The 24,601-nt window shown below is 41.9% G+C and overlaps 1 protein-coding gene across 8 annotated transcripts in view; it reads left to right on the top strand.

Annotated features, from left to right (window-relative positions):
- frmpd3 (FERM and PDZ domain containing 3) overlaps positions 1-24,601 on the top strand; it is a 465,297-nt gene that overhangs the window by 392,142 nt on the left and 48,554 nt on the right. For all 8 annotated transcript variants that reach the window (XM_073058178.1, XM_073058175.1, XM_073058177.1 and 5 more), the window contains 3 exons: positions 8,351-8,487; positions 17,549-17,675; positions 20,061-20,150. In XM_073058178.1, coding sequence (XP_072914279.1) covers positions 8,351-8,487; positions 17,549-17,675; positions 20,061-20,150 — 354 coding nt within the window. The remainder of the gene's footprint in view (positions 1-8,350; positions 8,488-17,548; positions 17,676-20,060; positions 20,151-24,601) is intronic.

Here is a 24,601-nt window from a genome sequence, read left to right as displayed (position 1 = left end):
AAAGCTACACTAGACTACAGACCTACACTGGACTGCATTAAGTGCACAAAAACAGTGCAGGCACTGTTAAAGCACTGTGGTTAAGCAAGGAAGCATTGACTTGACTGGTATAAAAGTTGGAATTGTTTGTTGTAATTTGGCCACTGCCAAAACCATCAGGTTTCAGTCAACACCGTCAGATGGAACTTTCTTTGTTTCAAATTAATATGCTTACAATATATTCCTCCAAAACAGTTGATTTATTAAAGTAATTGTCTCTTTAAAATTAAAAATGTGTTTTTATGTCCAAATTGTTATTTTGTATATTTAATGCTAATGATAAAAGTTACATGATGTAAGAGTTTTTAAAGTACACGTGAAATAGCATAAAAAATGAACAAAAGTGAATATTCAACACTTAACAGCATATATGTGTACCTATGGTATAGACACAATGATTTAAAAGTTCTAAATCTATATAAGACTAAATAGATAGGTCTGGCAACCCACTTTCTGCGCAGGCGAACCGGCTCACAAATAGCCAGCGCGCGGGGAGAGACTTTGGTAATGCACCTCTGACGTCATTTCCACCCGGAGAGGGCGGGTGCTGGGGATAAAATGCCAGCACCGCGAAATTTGAATAAACTAGTCTCAAAACAACTTAACGACTGCGTATCGTCTCCAGCTCTGTATGTAGTACATCGCTACATTGGTGACCCTGACGGTCCAAACGGGATTTGGACCAAAGATGACTGACTCTTCATCTGTTCACGCAGTTTCGCTAAAACTGCCGACTTTCTGGATGCTGCGACCCCGCGTGTGGTTTAGCCAAGCAGAAGCCCAGTTCCAGATTCGGCAGATATCCTCTGATTCCATGCGTTACTACCACGTGGTGAGCGCCCTTGACCAGGAGACGGCCGCCCAGGTTGCGGATTTCATACAGTCGCCCTCGGAAGAAGGCAAATATGAAGCATTCAAAGCACTGCTCATTGAGACCTTTGGCCTCTCGCGGCGTGAGCGGGGTGCCCGCCTGCTTCACCTGGGCGGTTTGGGAGACAGACTGCCGTCAGTGTTGATGGACACAAGCCCTGCCTCATGTTCGAGCAAGCGTTCCTAGAGCGACTGCCCGAGGACATACATCTGCTGCTGGTCGATGCAGATTTCAGCGACCCCTGGAAGGTGGCGGCCCGGGCAGACGTGCTGTGGAAAGCCAAGAGGGAGAGCGTGGCATCCGTCGGTCAGATTACCAGGCCATGCGCCCAACAGCAGACCAGACCAGGCCCGGCAGGGGGGCACACACAACACAGAGGCAGGAGTGAGGAGGACAGTGAACAGAGGTGTTTCTACCACCAGTGGTGGGGCACAGAAGCCCGCCGTTGTCGCCCGCCCTGCAAGGGCCAGGGCCAGGGCCAGCAGCCGCTAATGACTATGGCGGCTGGCCACCAGGACAGCCTCTCGTACGTCTGGGACAAACAATCGGGACACAGCTTCTTGGTCGACACAGGAGCGGAAATCAGCATCTTGCCCCCGAAGGGGTATGACATCCGCAACAGGAAGCCAGGACCCACCCTGAGGGCCGCAAACGGCAGCACGATACGGACCTATGGCACCCGCACAGTGCAGCTGCAGTTCGGCGCCAGCCGGTTCACGAGGGACTTCACACTGGCCGCCGTGGCCCAACCACTCCTGGGGGCGGACTTCTTGCGAGCTCACAGCCTGCTGGTCGACTTGCAAGGGAAAAGACTGGTACATGCCGAGACTTTCCAGACTTTCTCCCTGGGTGAAGCCAAGTTGCCGGTCCCACACCTGGACTCCATCACGCTGTTGGACAACAAATTCACCAGAATCCTGGCGGACTTTCCATCGATTCTGGCACCGCAGTTCACGGCAGCCATGCCCAGACACGGGGTACAGCCCCACATTCCGACCCATTGACCACCCCTCCACGCCTGCGCACAAAGGCTTCCCCCCGGAAAAGCTCTGCCTGGCGAAGGAAGAGTTCAAGAGGATGGAGGAATTGGGGATCGTACGGAGGTCCGACAGCCCATGGGCCTCCCCCCTGCACATGGTGCCCAAAGCAACCGGGGGTTGGAGACCATGCGGCGACTACCGCAGACTGAACGAGGCTACCACTCCAGACTGCTACCCCGTGCCGTACATAAAGGACTTTGCAACAAACCTGCACGGGGCAAGAATCTTTTCCAAAGTAGACCTCGTCCGGGGATACCAACAAATCCCGGTGCACCCTGAAGACATCCCCAAAACAGCACTCATCACCCCATTCGGCCTGTTCAAGTTCCTCCGAATGCCATTCAGCCTGAAGAATGCCGCACAGACGTTCCACCGGCTAATGGATGCAGTGGGACGCGACCTGGACTTTGCGTTCATCTATTTGGACGACATCCTTATAGCCAGCAGTAGTCGCCAGGAGCATCTGTCTCATCTCCGCCAGCTCTACTCCCACCTGCGTGATTTCGGCCTCACGATCAACCCGGCCAAATGCCAGTTCGGTCTCGATACCATTGACTTCCTGGGCCACAGGATTACCAAAGACGGGGCGACACCTCTGCCCGCCAAGGTAGACGCGATCCACCACTTTGCCCGATCCAACACGGTCAAAGGCCTGCAGGAGTTTGTTGGTATGGTGAACTTCTACCACCGTTTCCTCCCTTCAGCAGCCTGTATTATGCGCCCTTTGTACACCCTGATGTCGGGTAAAGGCAAGAACATTACTTGGGACGAGGAGGCCGCAGCTGCTTTCGTTAAAGCCAAGGAAGCCTTGGCAGATGCCACGATGCTGGTGCACCCCAGAACGGACGTTCCGACCGCACTCACGGTGGACGCATCCGACACAGCAGTCGGTGGGGTGCTGGAACAGCTCATCGAGGGGCGCTGGCAACCCCTGGCGTTCTTCAGCAAGCATCTATGACCACCCAAACTCATGTACAGTGCTTTCGACCGGGAGCTGTTGGCACTGTATCTGGCAATCCGGCATTTCAGGTACTTCTTAGAAGGCAGGCCGTTCACCGCGTTCACGAAGGTGAACAAACCGTTGACCTTCGCGTTCACGAAGGTGTCCGATCCCTGGTCGGCTCGCCAGCAGCGACATCTGTCCTATATCTCCGAGTACATGATGGACATCCAGCATGTCTCGGGAAAGGACAACGTCATGGCGGACGCACTCTCCAGACCAGCTGTCCAGGCCCTGTTCCTGGGGGTGGACTATGCAGCACTGGCGGAGGCGCAGCAGGCAGACGACAAGATGCCCAGCTACAGGACTGCAGTCTCGGGTTTGCAGCTGCAGGACTTTCTCGTAGGCCCAGGTGAGAGGACCCTCCTGTGCAACGTGGCTACCGGCCAACCTCGCCCCATCGTCCCGGCAGACTGGAGGCGGCGAGTTTTCGACTCCATACACGGTTTGGCGCACCCATCTATCAGGACAACCGTCCAGCTGGTCTCCAGCAAATTTGCGTGGCACGGACTTCGCAAGCAGGTCAGTGAATGGGCCAGAATGTGTGCGCAGTGCCAAACAGTCAAGGTGCAGTGGCACACTAAAGCCCCGCCACAGCAGTTCGAACCCACCCACCGGAGGTTCGACCACATTCATGTGGATATCGTGGGCCCCCTACCAGTGTCCCGAGGAGCGCGGTACCTCCTAACTATGGTAGACTGGTTCACTAGATGGCCAAAGGCGGTCCCGCTCACTGACACATCTGCCGATTCCTGCGCCCGAGCACTGATTGCAGCCTGGGTAGCACGCTTCGGGGTACTGGCCCACATTACCTCCGACAGGCACCCAGTTCACCTCCAGCCTGTGGTCGGCTGTGGCCAGCCTGTTGGGAACGCAGCTGCACCACACCACTGCCTACCACCCACAGTCGAACAGACTAGTGGAACGCTTCCACCGTCACTTGAAGTCAGCTCTCATGGCCCGCCTGAGAGGACCTAACTGGGTGGACGAGCTTCCTTGAGTCCTGCTGGGAATTCACACAGTGCCCATCTGCACACCTCGTCGGCCGAGTTGGTGTACGGCGCACCCCTGGCCATCCCAGGAGAGTTCATACCAGCCCCAAGGGGGGCAAGAGGAAGAACCCGCAGCAGCCCTGGACAGGCTACGCGAAAGGCTCGGCAACCTGGCCCCCGTACCGACTTCACAGCACGGACAGACCCCGACCCATGTACCCAAAGACCTGCAGAACTGTAAGTTTGTGTTTGTACGAAAGGGTGGACACCAGGCACCGCCACAGCAGCCATACGAGGGGCCGTTCAAGGTGATCAACAACAGAAGGTCCACGTACGTTCTGGACATTGGGGGGCAAGAGGAGGTTTTCATGGTGGACCGGCTCAAACCAGCCCATGTGGACTTGACGCAGCCGGTCGAGGTTCAGGCACCGTGGTGCAGAGGCAGACCTCCCAAACAGAGGCTGATCCAGACTGTGGACATTGGGGGGGTAAAGTATCTATCTATCTATCTATCTATCTATCTATGTGGCGACCCACCTTCTGCGCAGGTGAACCGACTCACAAATAGCCAGCATGTGGGGAGAGACGTTGGTAATGCACCTCTGACGTCATTTCCGCCCAGAGAGGGCGGGCGCTAGGGATTAAATGCCAGCGCCGCGAAGTTTGAATAAACTAGTCTCGAAACGGCTTACTGACTGTGTGTCATCTCTGGCTCTGTATGTAGTACATCGCTACATAGGAATAATTAGCTTTTTATTGTCTCTGACTGTGTTGACAAAAACTAAGTAATGACAGGAAAAGCATATACTTTATGAAAAAATTACAAAATCAGGAAGTTGCACCAAAATATTGCTTGATTGCTGAGACCTTGTTCTATAAACATATAAGTTTAGATTTCTTAACATCTAAATTTTTTTCTTTTCAACATTAAAACCTTTTTTATCCAAATTCTCAGTTAATAACTTTCCCATTCTACACAAGTGCAACATTATCCGTCTTATTCCAAACGCTCTGCTACAAAACATTGCACAGAAATGTGCATGTAGGTAAATTCAATCATGTTCACTAGATCAATATCCCTTCCTCCTGAAGATGACATCATCCCATTAAAGACTGCACTTATCCGAGCTAATCAACTGCAAAGCAATAGCTTACAAACAAACTCAATCAATATTCCATCTTGTTATATAGTCATGACCAAGGTATCAATAAAATTATGTATATTTTCTTTATCATAAGAAATAATCTCCCACAGCACCTCATACTTCAACAAGGTCTGTTTTTACTCCAGAATTCCTGATATTACTGTCAGTTAATTAATAACTTTAAGTGATAACATGGATATCTCTAATAAAATAAATTTACCCTTTTATGGACCTATGTCTCTTGGAAGGTTAAAAATTATGTTGCGTGATGTTTACACATGAATGTTTAATTTGTTGATCTGAGTTGTTTGCTATCTTAGTAGATATATTAACACTTAAAATAAATAGGAATAGAATTTCTTTAGTGTTTATAGTCCAGTGTTTACATTTCTAGTTGACAAGAAATTGTAGGCTTGCATCTGTTTTTCTATGCAATACAACAATGTATATCTTCCTAATCTACGGTACTTTTTTAGGAGTACAACTTAAATTAATTTTTACTGTGACCAGCATCTCTTGGCTGTCTCCCCACTTCCACTCCCAGCCTAGTCCAACTATCTTATTTCTTCAGGCTGAGATACAGCTTCATTTAGAATGCCATCTTAATACCCTTCTAACAGGAGGCAGTCTCCATGGGTAATGCTGGGCAAGGGCATCCAGATATTCAGGCATGCTCAGAAATGAAGAGGTAGTGGTTAATTCTGTGCCAACATCAGCCCCAAACTGTTTAGCCTGGAGAGTTACATATAAACACTGAATTTCCCCAGGCAACTGGAAGTGAAAAAGGACTTGATTTGTCACTTGTCTTTTTGTCTATATTTGAAACAAGAGTACGAGGCAGTCTGGAGCTGAATGGTCTTGGCAAAGTTAAAGAAGTAATGCAAAAACAGAAACAAAAGCGTAGTGAGGTAATGCTCATGGTTTCAATGACTATTCAAAAATCAGATGGCAGAGGGAAAAAAGCTGTTCCTGAATCTCTGCATGTGTGTCTTCTGTACTTCCTTCCTAATGTTAATAATGAGAAGAGGACACGTCCTGGGTGGTGGGGGTCCTTAATGATAGATACTGCATTTTTGAGGCACCGCTCCAAAAAGATGTCTTGTATACTACAGAGGCTAGTGCCTATGATGGAGCTGACAAATGAAGCCAAAACATATCATCTGTGCAGCATAACTGACCGTCCACAGTTGTTGATGTTTCAGCTGTGTCTGTACCAAACTCATGGTGAACTACTCCACCAAAAAAGATGGAATTCGTAGAGCTGCCTTCTCTCTTCAATTACATAATTAATGTGGTCAGACTACAGAACTTAGATTTGATGTGTTGATTGTGGGACCTCTTAGCTGCCTGTTGCATCTTATTTTCTATGTATTACATCTGATAGCATTTTAAATATCCTATGATAAAAGTTCACTAGGTCTTTTAAATTAAATCAAGGTTATCCCTTGCTTCACTGTAATAGGAGAGAGAGAGAGAGAGAGAGAGAGAGAGAGAGAGAGAGAGAGAGAGAGAGAGAGAGAGAGAGAGAGAGAGAGAGAGAGAGAGAGAGAGAGAGAGAGAGAGATATATATATATATATATATATATATGCCAGGTCATAACATTATAGATTGTATTGTGTACATTTCTCTGCTGGTAATGGTCCAGAACACTCATCAATACCTAGATTTGAGTGCAAAACCTATTCAGAGTCTATCCAATTTAGCGCAACTGTAGTGTTTCAGTAGAGTACTGTGCAAAAGGCTTAGGCACATGGAAGGGCACCTAAGACTTTTGCACAGTACTGTAGTAATTTTATGTATTGCACTGTACTACTACCACACAAAAAATAAAATTTCATCACATATATGGGTGATGATTAACCTGATTCTGCAATGGGTCTCTATTGTGGACTGGGTTTGAAGAGAGTAGAGAGGGGAATCATGGCTGGGAAAAAGAGAAGGGAGAAGGGAGGGAGTGGAAAACACCACAGAGATATTCTGAAATGATTAATAAACCAACTGTTTGGAATCAAATAACCTTGCCTGGTGTCTCAAGACTAGGTGTGTCTGCACCCACACCATCGCCACACCTGGCATTCCTTCCATGCCACCTATACCACACTCCTCCCAAAGCGCTTCACCCTCGCCATTCCCAACATCCTTTGGTCCTGCCAGATTTACAAACTCACTCTCCACTCCATGTTGATAAATATACTGTACAAAAGTCTTAGGCACTCTAGCTACATATATATACTGTATGTGCCTAAGACTTTTGCACAGTACTGTATGTTTATTCATTACCTCTCATTGATCCAGTTTGGTATCTGTGTCCTTTAGGACTCAACCAACTTGGTCATTGATGGTGCTTGCAAGCCACTTTTGGTGATAGACTTTGGAGACTCCCTACCAATGTAGATTTTTCAGTGCTTCTTCCATGAGTTGTTCAACATGGAGGAGCATGGTCTCATGAAGCACAGTGAGTATGTTAATTAGTGAAAAACAGCTGGTGAGTAACTGTAACAGAGCTAAGAAATGCACTGCATAAAGTGAGGAGAACATCTACATGGCATTCACACCAATATAAAGAATATCAGCAACATTATATGGTGCATTCTGTAATTAGTGCAAAAAAATGGTAATCTTTCCTCAATAGTCAAATGGAGAAATGGATCTCAAGCCCTAGGGCGTGCAGCTTTCATGTGGCAAACTGATTCCAAGGTTAAATTGTTCTATGCTGATTTAGGAAACTCTTAGCAGAAGCAAGGAATAGTTTGAATTAGTTTCATTCACTTCTGTGCTTCGAAACTATGGATTAGCAAATTAAGTAAAACTTGTTTTATTTTCTGTCTTTTGACTCCTGCTATGCATTTCATATATACTGCAGATTTGTGTCAAGTGAAGACAGGACTGGAAAAGTAACACATCAAAATGCTGGATGAATTCAGCAGGTCAGGCAGCATCTATGGAGAGGAATAAATAGTCAACTCATTATGACTGAGAATGACGTAACTCCAATTTCCCACCTTCCACATCTACTCACCACAGCTCCCTCACCTCCCAGCCAACCCGCCCTTTCTCCTTTTCTCAAAAGGCTTGACAACATCCTCCTCTCCAGTTTAACATGTGAAAACTATCTCTTGAGAAAAATGCCATGAGGCAACTTACCCCACCAAAAATCAATGGTTTCCCGAGAGCAGATGGGGAATTTGAGGGTGTCAAAGGTGCATTTCTGTTACTAGTATCTACTGAATAACTTCAGAAGTTTTTACTTCCCTTCTGCAGAGCTGCAGTGATGTGATGAAAGAACGATTCAGTGGCGACTTAGCAGAAAATATAATGCTGAAATTGACTGCGCTGCATATCTACATCACGGTCTCCAGTGCAAGAACCAATCAGAAGATCACCCTCAGAAACGTTGAGTAAGTATTCACTCATTTTTCAGCATGTGTGTATGGCTAGCAAGTCCAGCATTAATTGACCCTCTCTAATTACTGTTACAAAGATGGTAATAAGCAACCTACTTGAACCACACAGTCCTTCTGCTTAGCAGCAAAGGACATGTCCCGGGATATAATTCACTGAGCATGAGACAACTGAGAATTAGGATCACCAGAACATTTTGGTTAACCTGAGCTGTAAGGTTTCCTTTTCATAATATCTGATTTTAGCATGCAAAGATGTCTAAAATTATACAATTAAATCTTCTGGAATTTTTAAGAAACAGAATATTCAGCAAAAGTATGTACATAAAAGGCAAATTAAATCCCAATACACTTGTGCCTTTTTCTTAAAGCTTCATGGACTGAAAATAAAAGATGCAATATTGTTTCTAATCATGTGCTTCTTGTGAGAAGGTAAATAAAAGAGACTCCAGTCAGCTCCAGCTGACAGAAAGAGAACCAGATAAAGAAGAACTTAACCTGAAGGTATCGGAGGACTAAAAGGAAACCAAATAATGAATTGAAGCTCAGATTGTAGTCCACAGTTTGAGTAAAAATGGCCAAGGTAATGTGCAGCCGAAAGACTCCATGTAAGGTCAGCAGGAAAGAATCTTAGAGAGATAATATCCCGCTGAAAAGCAAACTGATTCATGGAATTGATGTTCTGGGTATTTAGATATCAAGAGTCATAAAAAGTCTCAGTTACATGAATTATTAACAATCAGGGGAAATGGACCACAGAAGCAGTCAGATTTCTTTGAATGTTATTCATTTTTCAATGACTGAAAACAAGCGAAATAATTTTTTCTCTAACAACCTCTCAAAGTCTCCCAAAACTCCCCTCTCCCAGTGCTGCTTCTAACGCCCTTCAGTCCATTTTCAGCTCCGAACTGCTACTGTTCTAGGTATTGCACAGAGGCATACTAAGGGTGGGATTTATAATTGTCTGTATCAGTAATATCAAATTGTTTAAGTTCTTCAAAAACAAGAATTGCACTGAAATGGTAAGTAAAGGGGAATATAGATGGGAAAGAAAGAAAGAAAACAGCATTGATTTTCTATATTAATATTCTGTGAAGCTGTCAGTCCATTGAGAAGGTGATGAGTGAGGTGACCTGCCTGCTGTCCCTTTGGTACTGATATTCCCACAGTGCTGTTGAATAGGAAGTTCCAGGATTTAGACACAGTAAAAATGAAGAACCAGCAATATTTTACGAAGTGCAAGTGAGAATTAGAAAATTCAATATGAACTAATAACAGACCAGTATAAATGGAGGGGAGACTGAATAACATGAATTGAGGAGGAGGAATAAACAATATAGAGATCACATTGCTCTGCATAGACTGAGTACTCCGTTTCCTTCCTGCTCGCCCCTCGCCTCCTCACTGTTACAGGAAGAACAATGTGAGCTGAGAGTGGGCAAGGAGAAGAAAACCACCTTCCAATCATGTCATTAATTCAGGAACAGTTGACATATGAAATAGTAACATTGTAGCGGTGTGCTACACACAGCGCTGAAATAACGACACGGAGTCGGTAAACTGCAGTTAAAAAAGATTTTATTCGAACTTCGAGGCCTCGCTTTAAAGCCTCCCTGATCCCGCCCTCCCCGGGCGCGGATGCTGTAGGGGGCATGTATTCACAGTCCTGTCCCGCGCGCGGATGCTGTAGGGGGCACGTATTCACAGTCCTGTCCCGCGCGCGGATGCTGTAGGGGGCACGTATTCACAGTCCTGTCCCGCGCGCGGATGCTGTAGGGGGCACGTATTCACAGTCCTGTCCCGCGCGCGGATGCTGTAGGGGGCACGTATTCACAGTCCCGCGCGGGCTTTTCCCTTTGTTGGTGAAGCAGACCTGGCGCCCTTTTGGGACTGGCCTTTATGCCGGCGCGCTGGCTATTTGTGAGCCGGTTCGAGTGCGCTAGGAAGTGGGTCGCCACAACATTACAAATAAATATCTCAAATAGCCTTTAATTTTCACATAGGAAATTAAGGAAAATCTGCACAAATTGGAGACAAACAACAGATTACCTACATTACTACCAATACTTGCCACAGTTAGCATAAACAATTAAAGTCCCAAAGATTTCAGGAGTCATAACGGTTGTTCTTAAGTGTTTCTTAAGGCAATACTCATGTTGTTTTCTGTTCAGCAGTAACCCAGAAATTGTTAGCAAATAGAAGTCTTACCAGTCCTTGGATACTGCAACAGTAGGATGATAATATTCAACATGATCTGAAAGTAATGCAATTTAAAACCAGCAGCAGTTGAGAAATTGTATGCAAGAGTGCTTAGAATAGGCCTGGCTAGGTGATAGTTCAAGATTCATGTAAAAAAATAATTTGCATAATATTTAATTCTGCCTTGAATCACACAATCTAACTGTAAAAGAACATAATTGTTTCAAATTTTCGTTCTGTTACTGCATTCATTAAAGGTTGTTGTGTTGGTGTCATTTTACCAATACAGCTGAAAATGGACTTTATTGCCAAAACTGAGCATGTTAGCAGGTATCCATTTCTCCACCTATATTTCCCTAAACTAAAAATGACTTTAAAAGACTGTACTGTGCTTTTTCAGTTTCATTAGCATGAATAGTCAGTTTCTCAGTAATTTCAGTATTTTAAGTATGAAAAGCAAAAAGCATATGTATGTACACCCTAGAAAATATGCATCCCAGAATTTAACATTGCCAATTTCTGGGCCAATCCTAATCCTGACAGTTGCATGAATGTATTCTTAAATCATTAAAGCTGTTAAATGGGAACACTAGTGCTTTGGGTTGTAATTTAAAATCCCTGATCTTTCAAAGGCATCAAAGTGTATCGACCTAATGCACATAAATGTAATTACTATTGATGGCTACAATGGTCAGCACAGCGGTGGTGAGCCAGAGGTCCTGTAACTGTCTTATGTCTCTGTGACTCAATTTTCAGCTTAGTGGCCATTTCTGCTTGGATTGCACTGACATTAATAATGGTAGCTCCTCCTAGAAAACTAAGAATGCTGATTAAAGTCATTTTCAACATAATGAATATTCAACGAAACAAATAAGTAAATTATATAATCGATAAAGAATCATAAGGAAACACCCTGTCAGACCAACATTCTCTTTGACTTTGAGTGAAAGCCCAGGCGGACAACACAATTACAACGTGTACCTCAAATTCTGAGAACTTGGTAAGTGAGAACAAAGAGAGAGTATTGTTTAGCAGATCATCTATTTAGGGACTGTCACATGAGCTGCTAAACATTTTCAAAACCTTCTGTTTTTAATTTGGGTTTCCAGCATGGGCAGTTAGATTTTTTTTTACTTCGGCATCTTTATGTCTTAGTGCTAAGACCACTCCTATTTCCAATATTAGGTTTCATTAGTTCTCAGGCAATAAGAACTACAGCTGATTCCAAACCAACTGGTGCTGTAAATCAAAAGTTTTCAACAGTTACAGAATAGTTTGAACAAAATATGTAAAAAGTAGAATTCTCAACTATAGCACTATAGTGGACAATGAACAAAGTTGTCTAAGGTAAGAACAAAACATTGATTAACTGAGAAAGAGGGCAAAGGAATGGCAGATGGAATTTATTATGAGAGGGCATAGTATTGCATTAAGGGCGTACTTTGTAAATGGCAGGACCTATAGGTGTGTTGTAGGTCAGGGAGACCCGGGGTACATGGACATAGTTGCCAGAAAGTAGCAACACAGACAAGGTGGTGAAGAAGGCACAAACACAAAAATGCTGGAGGAACTCAGCAGGCCAGGCAGCATCTGTGAAGGGAAATGGATATCAGGGCATATGATATGAACATAATGTTGCAGCTGTACAAGATATTGGTGAGACCGCAAATGAAATATTGTGTGCAGTTCCAGTTGCAATGCTATAGGAAAGATCTAATTGAGCAGGAAAGGTGCAAGAAAAGATTCACAAGGGTACTTCTGGGACTGGAGGACTGGAGTTATAAGGAGAGACTGGATAAACCGGTTCTGTTTTCTCCCTGACCACAGGAAGATTAGGAGTGACCTTATAGAATTTATAAAATCATGAGGGGCGTAGATAAGGTGGTTGGTAACAGTCTTTTACCCAGGGTAGGGAAGTATAAAACTAGACAGCAGAGGTTTAAGGTGAGAGGGAAAAGATAAAGAGGGGCAGGTTTTCATTCAGAGAATGGTGGGTATACGGAATGAGCTGCTAGGGAGAGTGGTTGACGCAGGTAAAATTGCAACATTTAAAAGACATTTGTGCCTAGACATGGATAGCGAAGTTTTGATGGACATAAGCCAAATGCAGGGAAATGGAACTATTTCAGGCAGGCACCTTGGTCAGCATGGATAAGTTCTACTGAAGGCCATGTTTCCCTGCTGTGCAACTCTAATAGTGGATGAAATTTAACGCATGCAAGATTAAAATACACCATGTTCGGAAAAAAAGCACTATAGTGGACAATGAACAAAATTCTCTCAGGTAACAAAACATTGATTAACTGAGGAAGTGGGCAAAAGAATGCAGATGGGATTTATTAAGACAGGGCATAGTGATGCATTATGGGAAGTCACACCAGGGTATTCTTCCAGATTATGATTCTTCATTGAAGCAAAATACTTAGTATTTTCCATCAGTGGTCACTGTGGAAGACAATAGCAGGATGCCAGAAATTCAAGTGTCAGGGGGTTGAAGTGAGTGTTGTTGCTATTGCAAAATAGCAGATACCTGGGAAGCTGAAAAATCTGAAGGTAGATAAATCACTTGGAGCAGATGGACTATACCCCAGGGTTCTAAAAGAGATAGCTGAAGAGATTGTGGAGGCCTTGGTAATGATCTTTCAAGAATCACTAGGTTCTGGAATGGTTCCGGAGGAATGTAAAATTGCAAATGTCATAAGAAGGGAGGGAGCCAGAAGAAAGAAAATTATAGGCCAGTTAGCCTGACTTCAGTCATTGTGTAGATGTTGAGAGTCTATTATTAAGAATGAGGTTTTGGGGAATTTGGGGGTACTTGATAAAGTAGACCAAAGACAGCATAGTTTTCTTAAGGTGAAATCTTGTCTGACAAATCTGTTGGAATTCTTTGAGGAAGTAACAGGCAAGATGGACAAAGGAGAGTCAGTGGACATTGTTTACTTGAATTTTCAGAATGCTTTTGACAAGGTGCCACACATGAGCCTGCTTAACAAGATAAGTGGCCATGGTATTACAGGAAAGATACTAGCACAGATAGAAGATTCAATGATCTACAGGAGGGAAAGATTGGAAATAAAGGAGGCCTATTCTGCTTGGATGCCAGTGACGAGTGCTGTTTCGTATTGGTCAGTACTGGGACCGCTTCTTTTCACATTTATGTCAATGATTTGGATGATGGAATTGATGGCTTGTGGCCAAGTTTGTAGACAAGTTTGAAGGAAGCAGGGAATCTGCAAAAGGACTTGACAGATTTGGAGAATGGGCAAAGAAGAGGCAGATGGAATACAGCGTAGGGAACTGTATGGTCATGCACCTTGGTAGAAGGAATAAAGGCATAGACTATTTTCTAAATGTGGAGAAAATACAAAAATCAGAGGTTCAAAAGGACTTTGGAGTCCTTGTGCAGAATTCCTTAAAGTTTAACTTGCTGGTTGAGCTGCTGATAAGGAAGGCAAATGCAATGTCAACATTCATTTCAGCACGACTAGGATATAAAAGCAAGGGTGTGAGCTGAGGTTAACATTGCATTTCCGTTCCTTATCACCAGCTCAACCTGCAAGTTAAACTTTAAAGCATTGGTCAGACCGCACTTGGAGTGTTGCAAGCAGTTTTGGACCCCTTATCTAAGGAAAAATGTGCTGGCATTGAAGAAGGTTCAGAGGAGGTTTTCAAGAATGATTCCAGGAATGAAAGAATTAATGTATGAAGTGTGTTTGATGGTTCTTCATCTGTAGACACTGGAATTTAGAAATGGGATGGAGGGGAGATTTCATTGAAACCTATCAAATATTGAAAGGCCTAGACAGAGAGGATGTGAAGACAATGCTTCTTCTAATGGGTGAGTCTAGGACCAGAGGGCACAGCCTCAGGGTAGAGGGATTCCATTTATAACAGAGATGAGGAGGAACTTCTTTAGCCAGAGGTTAGTGAATCTCTGGAATTCATTGCCATGGATGGCTGTGGATGCCAAGTATCGAGTATAATTATAGCAGAGATTGATAGATTCTTGATTAGTCAGAGCATCAAAGGTTATGGGAGAAGGCAGAACAATGGAGTTGAGGTATAATAAATCAGCCATGAATGAATAGCTGAGCAGGCTCGATGGGCTGAATGGCCTAATTCTGCTGCTATGTCTTGTGGTCTTATGGTCTTATAGTCAAGTCAAGTCACTTTTATTATCATTTTGACCATAACTGCTATGTACAGTACATAGTAAAAATGAGACGTTTTTCAGGACCATGGTGTTACATGACACAGTACAAAAACTAGACTGAACTACGTAAAAAAACAACAGAGAGAGAGAAAAAAAAACAACTACACTAGACTACAGACCTACCCAGGATTGCATAAAGTGCACAAAACAGTGCAGGCATTACAATAAATAATAAACAGGACAATGGGACAGTAAGGTGCCAGTCCAGGCCCTGAGTATTGAGGAGTCTGATAGCTTGGTGGAAGAAACTGTTACATAGTCTGGCCGTGAGAGCCCAAATGCTTCGGTGCCTTTTCCCAGACGGCAGGAGGGAGAAGAGTTTGTATGAGGGGTGCATGTGGTCCTTCATAACGCTGTTTGCTTAGCGGATGCAGCTTGTCGTGTAAATGCCCATGATGGCAGGAAGGGAGACCCTGATGATCTTCTCAGCTGACCTCACTATCCGCTGCAGGGTCTTGCGATCCGAGATGGCGCAATATAGACTTCAAATCTAAAGAGTTCACAGTAGCGAATGAAACCAATGGAATAAAAAAAAAAGAACACAAGAAGAATTTAGCAGGTCGAGCAGAATTTGAAGGCAAAATGTATAAATCAACCTTTTGAGCTGAGGACTGGATCCAATTGACTTACAACTTTTGGCTCCACAGATCATTCTTGAGCATCACTCAGTGATCATCACTGACTTTTTCCAGACTTCTGCACTTTGTTTCATTTTCTGCAATTGCTTTTATCTTCAAAATGAATGAGATACTGAATTACTGAAGAATTTGTGTCGGGAATAAAAATTAGCAAATCATATGGTTGGATCACATCTCGAATATCCCACCAGTTCTTGTCAATAAAAAGTACGAGAAACATTCTAATGCAGGAGGCAGAGAGGAAAGGACCCTAAACATTTGTGTTAGATTTATGAGTTTTGAAGAAGAAACAGAACATTTAATCTGCAGCCTGGGGTGGTGGTATCTATTGGCACTATCCTTTAGAGGAAATACTCATGTTTTGAGAAGTGTGCATCACTGGGAAGGCCATTTATTATTATCATCCCCAATGTTCTTAAGAAGGTGGTGATATATTATCTGCTAATGATCATTAACCTACAATTGCAAAGGAAATATTAGCACAAATTATTAAAGTTTTAAGATGTAATCTATACAAGGAAAGAGAGGCAGAGAATTTTAGGGAATTCCAGAGTCTTGACAAAGGTGAATGTGCAGAGATGCTAAAAAATTTCCAGTAGCAGAAGTGTAAAAATTGCAGAGAAACATAGAACTGGAAGTAATTACAAAATCAAAGAGGTTTCGGACCATAGGTAGATATGAAACAAGTCTGGGATCCTAAAATTGGATTTTCAATTAACTCTCAATCATAGCGAATACAATTTGGTGTGAGTTAGTATGCAGTAGCAAAGTTGCAGGATCCTGCAAATTTTCAAGAGTTAGAATGAGGGAGACCAGCCAGGAATGAGTTGATACCATCAAGTCTTGATGTAATAAAGGAAAAAGATTAAAATATGTTGGATTTTGCAACATTCAGCTGTAGGAAATAATCCTATAGCACTCCTGACAACGGATATACTAATTGCTCAAAAATAATTCTAAAACTTCTGTTATGTGATCAATTGCATTGATAGAATTGAATTTTCTTGTTTTAAATATCCCTGATGCCCTAAGCAGCACTAACCAATTGGGAGCTGGGACAGCACAGTAGTGCCAGTGACCCAGATTCAATCCCTGGAACTGTCTGTAAGGAGTTCATACATTCTTCCCATGACCACATGGCTGTCCTCCAGGTGCTCCAGTTTCCTTCTACATTCCAAAGACGTACGGGTTAGTATGTTGATTGGCTACATGGGTATAATTGGGCAGCCTGGACTCATTGGGCTGGCAGGGCCTGTTACCATGCTATACCTATAAATAAATAAATAATACCTCCCACCCTCCGTTCAGAGAGCTAGTAGAGGCAGGAATATAATAACATGATATAACATTATACACTCTGTCCTCCAAAAGACCAGGAATTCTGCTGTACAACAGAAAAACGGGCAATATTGAAGCTATATAAAATCCACCCACTTCTACCTCAGTACCATTTCGCATCTACTGAAAGTCTCAGTGATGTCTGGACCCTACCAAACCATCTCTCCACAGTGCATTACTGAAGTGAGGATTCATGAGCAAAATAGTTTATCTATTGTTTCTAAGTATATGAGACCTCTCTAGTGTCGACGTACCTGATGCACCATCAATAACTCTCAGAGACTGGAAGTGAACGATAGGCTTTTATTAACAGCAAAAAGGGAGCACAACATCTTGGAGACTGAGGGAGGAGCAGTGCCTCCAATCGCCTTTATACAGGGGTCTGTGGGAGGAGCAACAGGAGCAGTCAGCAGAGGGGCGTGTCCATTCAGGTATACATAGTTTACCACAGTACCTGAGATTAGCCACCGTACTTCAGTCAAATTTTTCTCCGATGCTGACAGACACAATATTCAAATATAGGAACAGTATATGCACTGATGGACTAAAACTTGCATTTATGTTTTGTACATTCTCTAATGCTCCCGTCAGAGTATAATTATTTGCCAGATTCTCAGGCACCAACTTCTGCTGCAATGAATGCAATTTGTTTCTCTGTTAAATCCTCCAGGAAGGAATGGGGCCTAGAGCTGTTCCTGCCACCATCTCTTCTGATGTACATGAAGGAAAAGCATGCAAGGAAAATCCTGTCACATCACCTCAAAGCAACACAAGCTCCAGGTCCTTTAGGCAAAAAGGTAAAACAAGAGAGAGTCGAGAGAGGAGAGCAGATATATTATAACACAGCAGAAATGCTGAACTGGTAAAACAGACTGTGTAGCAATCCTTCTGCCGGTCATAATTCAATGCTATGTATTCAGAAAGCCAAAATACTGATCCATTAAGACCCTTACATAAAATAAAGTGCTAGGCCAATCCAGATGAACCACTGCCAGGTTTGACCTTTTTTTCTTGCATTTATTATGAATAGAGCAAGATGTGTTTCACCAGCAAAAGAGCTTTTGCAGGACACGTTTTTTTAAAATTCCTGTATAGGTTTGTTTATAAAGTGTCTCTATAAACATGTAGGACCTTTTTAACTGTGTTATGGCAAGACATAGCTATGAAGTTAAAAACTATTATTGAAGCTAACCAAATTGACACATTTGAGTGCATTCATATTTCTTAAATTTGTTCAGTTGTATCTTTATTCAGAGTTCCAGGAGGAGAAGGAATAATATTAACCTTTGACCTAACACTCTGGCAGCAGACAGGTCAGGGATATTTTAAGGCCCATTGCTCACTTAAGGAAAACCAGCAAGCAGTAAATTGGTTCCATATTGGGCAACTCAAAAGCAGTCTTGATTCTGACTAGCTCAGTCCTTGAAAGAGGGATTGAAATTGGGGAACAAGGGCACCACTGACCAGATTCATTTTGTGAAGGTGTAACAGCATTCCAGGATGTTTTCATCATGATTGCATGGATTTCCACTGCCACCAGGGACAGGTAGGGAGGGGCTGAAGGGAGGGCTTCCTTTGCAGAGGGGGTTGAAGTGCAATCAACCTTCCAAGATCAACACTCCTCCCTGCAACTTTCCAATGAGCGATGAGTCCAGAAGCTAAGATTAACAAACCAGTGGTGGTAAAGGTACATCTGATACTTTTTGCGGGCAGAATGCCAACCAAACCCTGATGATGATGAAGATTATTGTGTTCCTGAATTTATCAGCTTCTGAGTCATTTCACAAGGGCATCACTAGTAGAGCTGCTCTCTCACAGCCTGAGTAACCCAGGTTTACTCCTGCCCTCCCGGGCTGAATGTTCCTCCTATAGTTACTGCCTAATACAGCTGCTGGCACTTCGGGCAGCAAGTGTTCCCCCCGTAATCACACAAATTTCCTCAGGGTGTTCCAATTCACTCCTACATTCAAACGACAGATACCATAGTGAGTGCTGGAATTTGAGGGAAGTGAAGATGGAGAGATAAAAATGGAATTGGTGTCGGACAGTTTAATTGAGTATTTAATAGGTAGCATGGATTCAGTAGGCTGAATTATCTGATTATCACACATTTGCAATGTCCAATCCCATCCATGTGATCACAGAGGGTTTTTAGAAGAAACAAATTCACCTATTTTCCCTTATATTCTGACAGTATAAGCATGCATATTTCCCCAGACTAAGAACATAAATCAATATAACCTGATTGTCAATCCTGTACACCCAGAAGTGAAAGCACATTCAGATGGAGATGTAAAGATTTTTACTCCTCCTGTATGTGAAGGATGTAAGAAATAAAGTCAATTCAATTCAATTCAATTACACTTGTCATACAGTGCTTGACCCACAGAGCTGGATATATAGAAAACGCTTTAGGGGACAAGGGTGTGGTGTCCATTATTGGCTCCATATTTCCTTTGGCTTACTGAAGATGTGGCATTAAAGGAATACCAATGGGTTACATTAGAAATTCAAAGAATTGCTGCCACATCTGGAATGTCCTGATAATGTTAAGGGTGCTTTATAAATGTAAATTCTTCCTTGTATGAATTTGAAGATCACTCAAAACCCAACTTAGGTATAAATCAGTGCTCTGGAATCTTTAATGTTACACTGAGGATCACTGTCATTATTGGTAGAAGCTTCTTGCCCACTTTTTGTCAACTGGAAGTTGGCATGCAGTACAAAGTGAGTAGAGATCCTTTGCAAAAGATCTTCATATAGAGCACATCCATTAAGAAGAACCATCTTATAACTCAAGCCATGATTTATGCACCTAACCTCCTTTCTCACACCAAGTTTACCTTCACATATGTCAATCAAATAAAGCTTCTAATTCTATTAGAATTAATCCCAAAAAACCAAAAAACCCTGCTTCTAATTCTATTACAAATTAATCCCAAAAATTCATCATTTTCCAAAAAATATTCCTTATGATGTATTTTTTGAGTATTTTATGTTTAATTGACATTAATTTGCTAAATAACTGTGAAGTTAAAAGACCGTGAAATATTGCTATGTGTTTTCAATCCATAAAAGTACTTGTTTAATCACAACTCGGTGTCTGATTAGTATGGATTCTGTTAAGCAACTATTTTCTGATATTACTGGTAATTTGCTGAAAGCCTGTTTGTTTTATACAGATTTCTACAGTACAAGCCAAACTGCAGTATCTGCGAATCCTGAACGAGCTCCCATTGTATCCAGGAGGACTTTTTAACTCTGTTGTGCTGGTAATGTTACTAATAAACTATCTACTGAAATGTTAAATACAAACAGTAAGTAACATGAAATTTGCAACCTGATAGCACTCTTCAGGTAATGTATATCATTGATGTTTTGGATTTCTGGATATTCAAAAGTTATTTGGTACCGGACTTGCTCACAAAATTTAGCTCTTGCTCTTAAACAGGCATTGGCTGCAGTGAAGCAATATTGGCTAAGAGATAAACAAACGCCGGTGGTGAATGGTTTAATAATGTAGTAGTAGCACTTAGGTTTGCTATAAGGACCACGTCTCCATTTGCCATAATTAATTCATGAATTTGGTGCAGGGGGTGAAATTTCAAAATTTAATGTTGCAGTATTTTACAGAAGTTCCAAAATTGCAGAACTCAAAAAACTTGAGAATGGCAAACAAACAGAGGGGGCGACAGCAACACATATCAGGACTTGGTGAAATGGGTTTTGACATGGCAACGAAATCTAATATGGAAAACAAGTGAAGTGACGTATTTGGTAGCTGAATTATGAAAACAATATAAACAGAATGGTACATGTTCAGGCAGCTGCAGGAGCAGAGTCCTGAGAATTCACATAGAAAAGTCTTCATTAAGATTGTTAAAAAGAATACAGAAATTTTGGTTTTACTATTACAAACATGTATCATAACCTTTCATGATGCAATACAATTTCAATAAAGAAATATATTGTTAAGGAAAATTGTGGACCTACCACCCTGAGAATTAGAACACAGAATGCTATTTTTTCATGCAAATCAGGAGCTGGTGCAGGAGTAGACAACTCAGAACTTTCAACAGGCTTTGTCATTAAAAAAAGATCATAAATGCTAAAGTATGCACACAAATTTAGGCTATTACAGAAGAGAGAGACCTTTTTCAGTTGAGATGCTTAATCCAGGGTCTTATCTACTCTAGTAGGTGGATATAAAAGATCGCACAATTTGAGACAGGATTGAAGAACACAGAAATTATCAGTGGTATTCTGGCCAATGTTTTTCCTTCATTAAACATTATTAGGATAGATTATCTGGTAACTTATTGCTGAGGGAGTTGAAAATATTGCCATATTTCTTACAATGACATTTTTAAAAATTACTTTTGGAAAGCAAGCATAGCTCGCAAGGTCAGAATTCAATACTCAGACCTTAACTACTCTTTTGAGCTAAAGCCATGTCGGCTTCATGAAATATTATATTCCATGTAGTGAAGGTCAAAGTAGTTTCCAAAAGGGTATCTCATAGGACAGATGAGAGTCAACTGCACTGTTGACTGCATTTCAAAAGTAGTTTATTGGTTGTTAAACTCTTTGGGAAAACTTGAGATTGTAAACAGCATCATGAAAATCAAATCCGTTTTGCTCTGCAAAGATATTCCTTACAAATCTTATGTTCATCTGTTGATATAACTGACAGAAGCAGCAAAGAGAGTGGCTTCATCTAATAGAAACAGCAATACCTATAAATATCTATCAAGTAAATGGCACTAATGCAGCATACAGCAGTGAAAGTGCACTGAGCTGACATCTCCAAATTCATTCTATCTACCAGGACGAATTTCTGAGCCTGGGAACAAAATGCTGATATGACATTTTAGCGTGTCAGATTTAATCAATTCAGAGTAAATTTATAGCCACAGTTTTTGGACAAGGAAAATACTTTTCACTAAATGGAAAGAACTAATTAGATTGCTATGAATGAAAAAAATAAGGTGATGACTAAGTATAAGGAAAGGGGAATATTATTAATATGTACACTGCAGATGAGTACATTACAAGAAAGAAAATTAAGGGATTAGATGAGGTCAGGAAACACAAAAACAAGAAGACTAAAAGGAACTATGAAATTAAATCATAGAAGAACATAAAACAAAATAGTAAAATATTTTAGACCATAAGACCATACATATAGGAGCAGAATCTTGCCATTTGGCCCATTGAATCTGCTCTGCCATTTCATCACAGCTGATCCAGTTCTCCTCGCAGCCTCAATCTCATGCCTCTCCTCGAATCCCTTCACGTCCTGACCAATCAAGAATCTATCAACCTCTGCCTTAATTATACATAAAGACTTGGCCTCCACAGCTGCCTGTAGCAAAGAATTCCACAGATTCACCACCCTCTGCCTAAAGAAATTCCTCCTCATCTCCATTCTGAGGTTGTGTCCTCTGTTCTTTGACTCTCCCACCATAGGAAACATCCTCTCCACATGAACACCATCAAGACCTCTCACCATTCGATAGGTTTCAATTAGGTCACCCCTCATTCTTCTGAATATAAACCCAGAGCCATCAAAAGCTCTACATATAACAAGTCATTCAAGCTTGAATCATTTCGTGAACCTCCTTTGAATCCCCTCCAGTTTCTGCACATCTTTTCTAAAATAAGGGGACCAAACTTGCTTACAATATTCCATGAGGCCTCACCAGTGTTTTATAAAATCTTAACATTACATACTTGCTTTTATATTCCAATCTTCTTGAAATGAATGCTGACATCACATTTGCCTTCCTCAGCATAGACTCAACCTGCAAATTAACCTTTAGGAAATCCTGCACAAGGACTCCCAAGTCCCTTTGTACTTCAGTTTTTTGTATTTTCTCTCCATTTAGAAAATAGTCAACCCTTTCTTTTCTTCTACCAAAGTGCATAATCATACACTTCCCGACGTTGTATTCCATCTGCTACTTCTTTATCCATTCTCCTAACCTGCCTGTCCTTCCGTAGCCTCTCTACTTCCTCAAAACTACCTGCCCCTCCACATATCATCATATCGTCTGCAAACTTTACAACAAAGGGAGCCATCAATTCCATTAACTAAATCATTAACATCATTTGACCAACCATTGAGGTCGGACTAACCAGCCTATAGTTTCCTTTCTTCTGCCTCTCTCCCTTCTTGAAGAGTGGGATGACATTTGCAATTTTCCAATCTTCCAGAATCATTCCAGAATCTAGTGATTCTTGAAAGATCATTAATAATGCCTTCATGATCTCTTCAGCCACCTCTTTCAGAACCCTGGGATGTACACTTCAAGACATGTCAGTGAAAAAATAAGTTTAGAACAATGATAGATGTCAGAAATATTAAATTAGTATTTCACTTAGGTATATAGCAAGGAAATTAAACATGTGGACCTGATATTGGATGATGTAATAAAGAATGAAATGTGCCTTTAAAATTGTAAAAAGGGATATATAAATTTTTTAAAAACTCAATGACGATAAAACCCCAGGTCTGGAATGATTATATTCGCACATTTTGAAAGGATTGAGGGAAAAAGGTGCAGAAGCATTCCTATGCACATTCAATGATTAATTCGAAGTTTTGCAAGAGGACTGGCAGGAAGTATATTCTGGTTAATTGGGCCAACAGTTAATGGGGGGGTAGCCTCAAATTTGGAACCATTTCTTAAAGAACAAGAAATAATCAAGAAAATAACCTGGATCCCCTTCATTTGTTTGGGACGTTCTGCCACTTAATTAGGACAGGAGACTGTTGTTGAAGTTTCTTTCTACTGTCAGTCACTTGCTCTTGTGTGGCCATTAAATACCGTGCTTAGAGTAACTGTTTTTTACTCACCATGGTTTCAAGCATTCAGGCTTGGAGATGCCAGAGATGGCCAAAAGTGAAAATGAAATGATTTCACTACTTCAACAAGTTAGGAACTACAAAAAAATTGAAGGAATATGGACAATCATCTTGAATGTTAGAATGAAAATGAAGATTTGAAGAATGCAATCATTGAAAATATTTTATGAAGGCAATCCATTATATGCACTGATTTTGTTCATTTACAGACAATCAAAAGAACACGGCAGCATACACTGGAAGAATTCCAATATCGATAACTATTAGGAACTACAATTTTATTTTTATTTAGCAATACAGCGCGCAGCAGGCCTTTCCAGCCCTTTGAGCCAGGCTGCCCCAGCAACCCCCAACAAACCTGATTAATCCTGACCTAATCACAGGACAAAATGTACTGGTCCCAATGCGTCCCAATTAACCAGAATCCACTGAACTAAACAGATAATACATGCTCTGAAAATCAGAGAGAAACTAAATTAGCCATGTTAATTGGGAAAAAAATGGTAACTCTTGCAAAGAAACGTATAAAGAACACCTGAAATCAAAAAGTACAATAATGACTATGCATACCAAAAGGATATATCATATAGCACCAACTTTGCTGAATTATCTTAAAGAGATACAGAACAAAGCAAAATAAGTAAGGCAGAAACTGTAATGTACCTCATTTTCAAAAGGCTTTTGATACTGTACTGCACCATAACTTAAAAATAATATTATGGGATGCCATTTCAGAGAACAAGTAGCAAAATCAATTGTGAGTTAACTTGCTTCAGGACAGAAAGCAGAGAGTGGGAGCGAAGTGGTAGCTATATATTGTCAAAGTAGATGGGTGGTGGTGTTTCATAAAAATCA

This window comes from Hemitrygon akajei, chromosome 10, assembly GCF_048418815.1.
Source record: "Hemitrygon akajei chromosome 10, sHemAka1.3, whole genome shotgun sequence".
Classification (NCBI taxonomy): domain Eukaryota; kingdom Metazoa; phylum Chordata; class Chondrichthyes; order Myliobatiformes; family Dasyatidae; genus Hemitrygon; species Hemitrygon akajei.
This window is presented reverse-complemented; position numbering and strand designations above follow the sequence as displayed.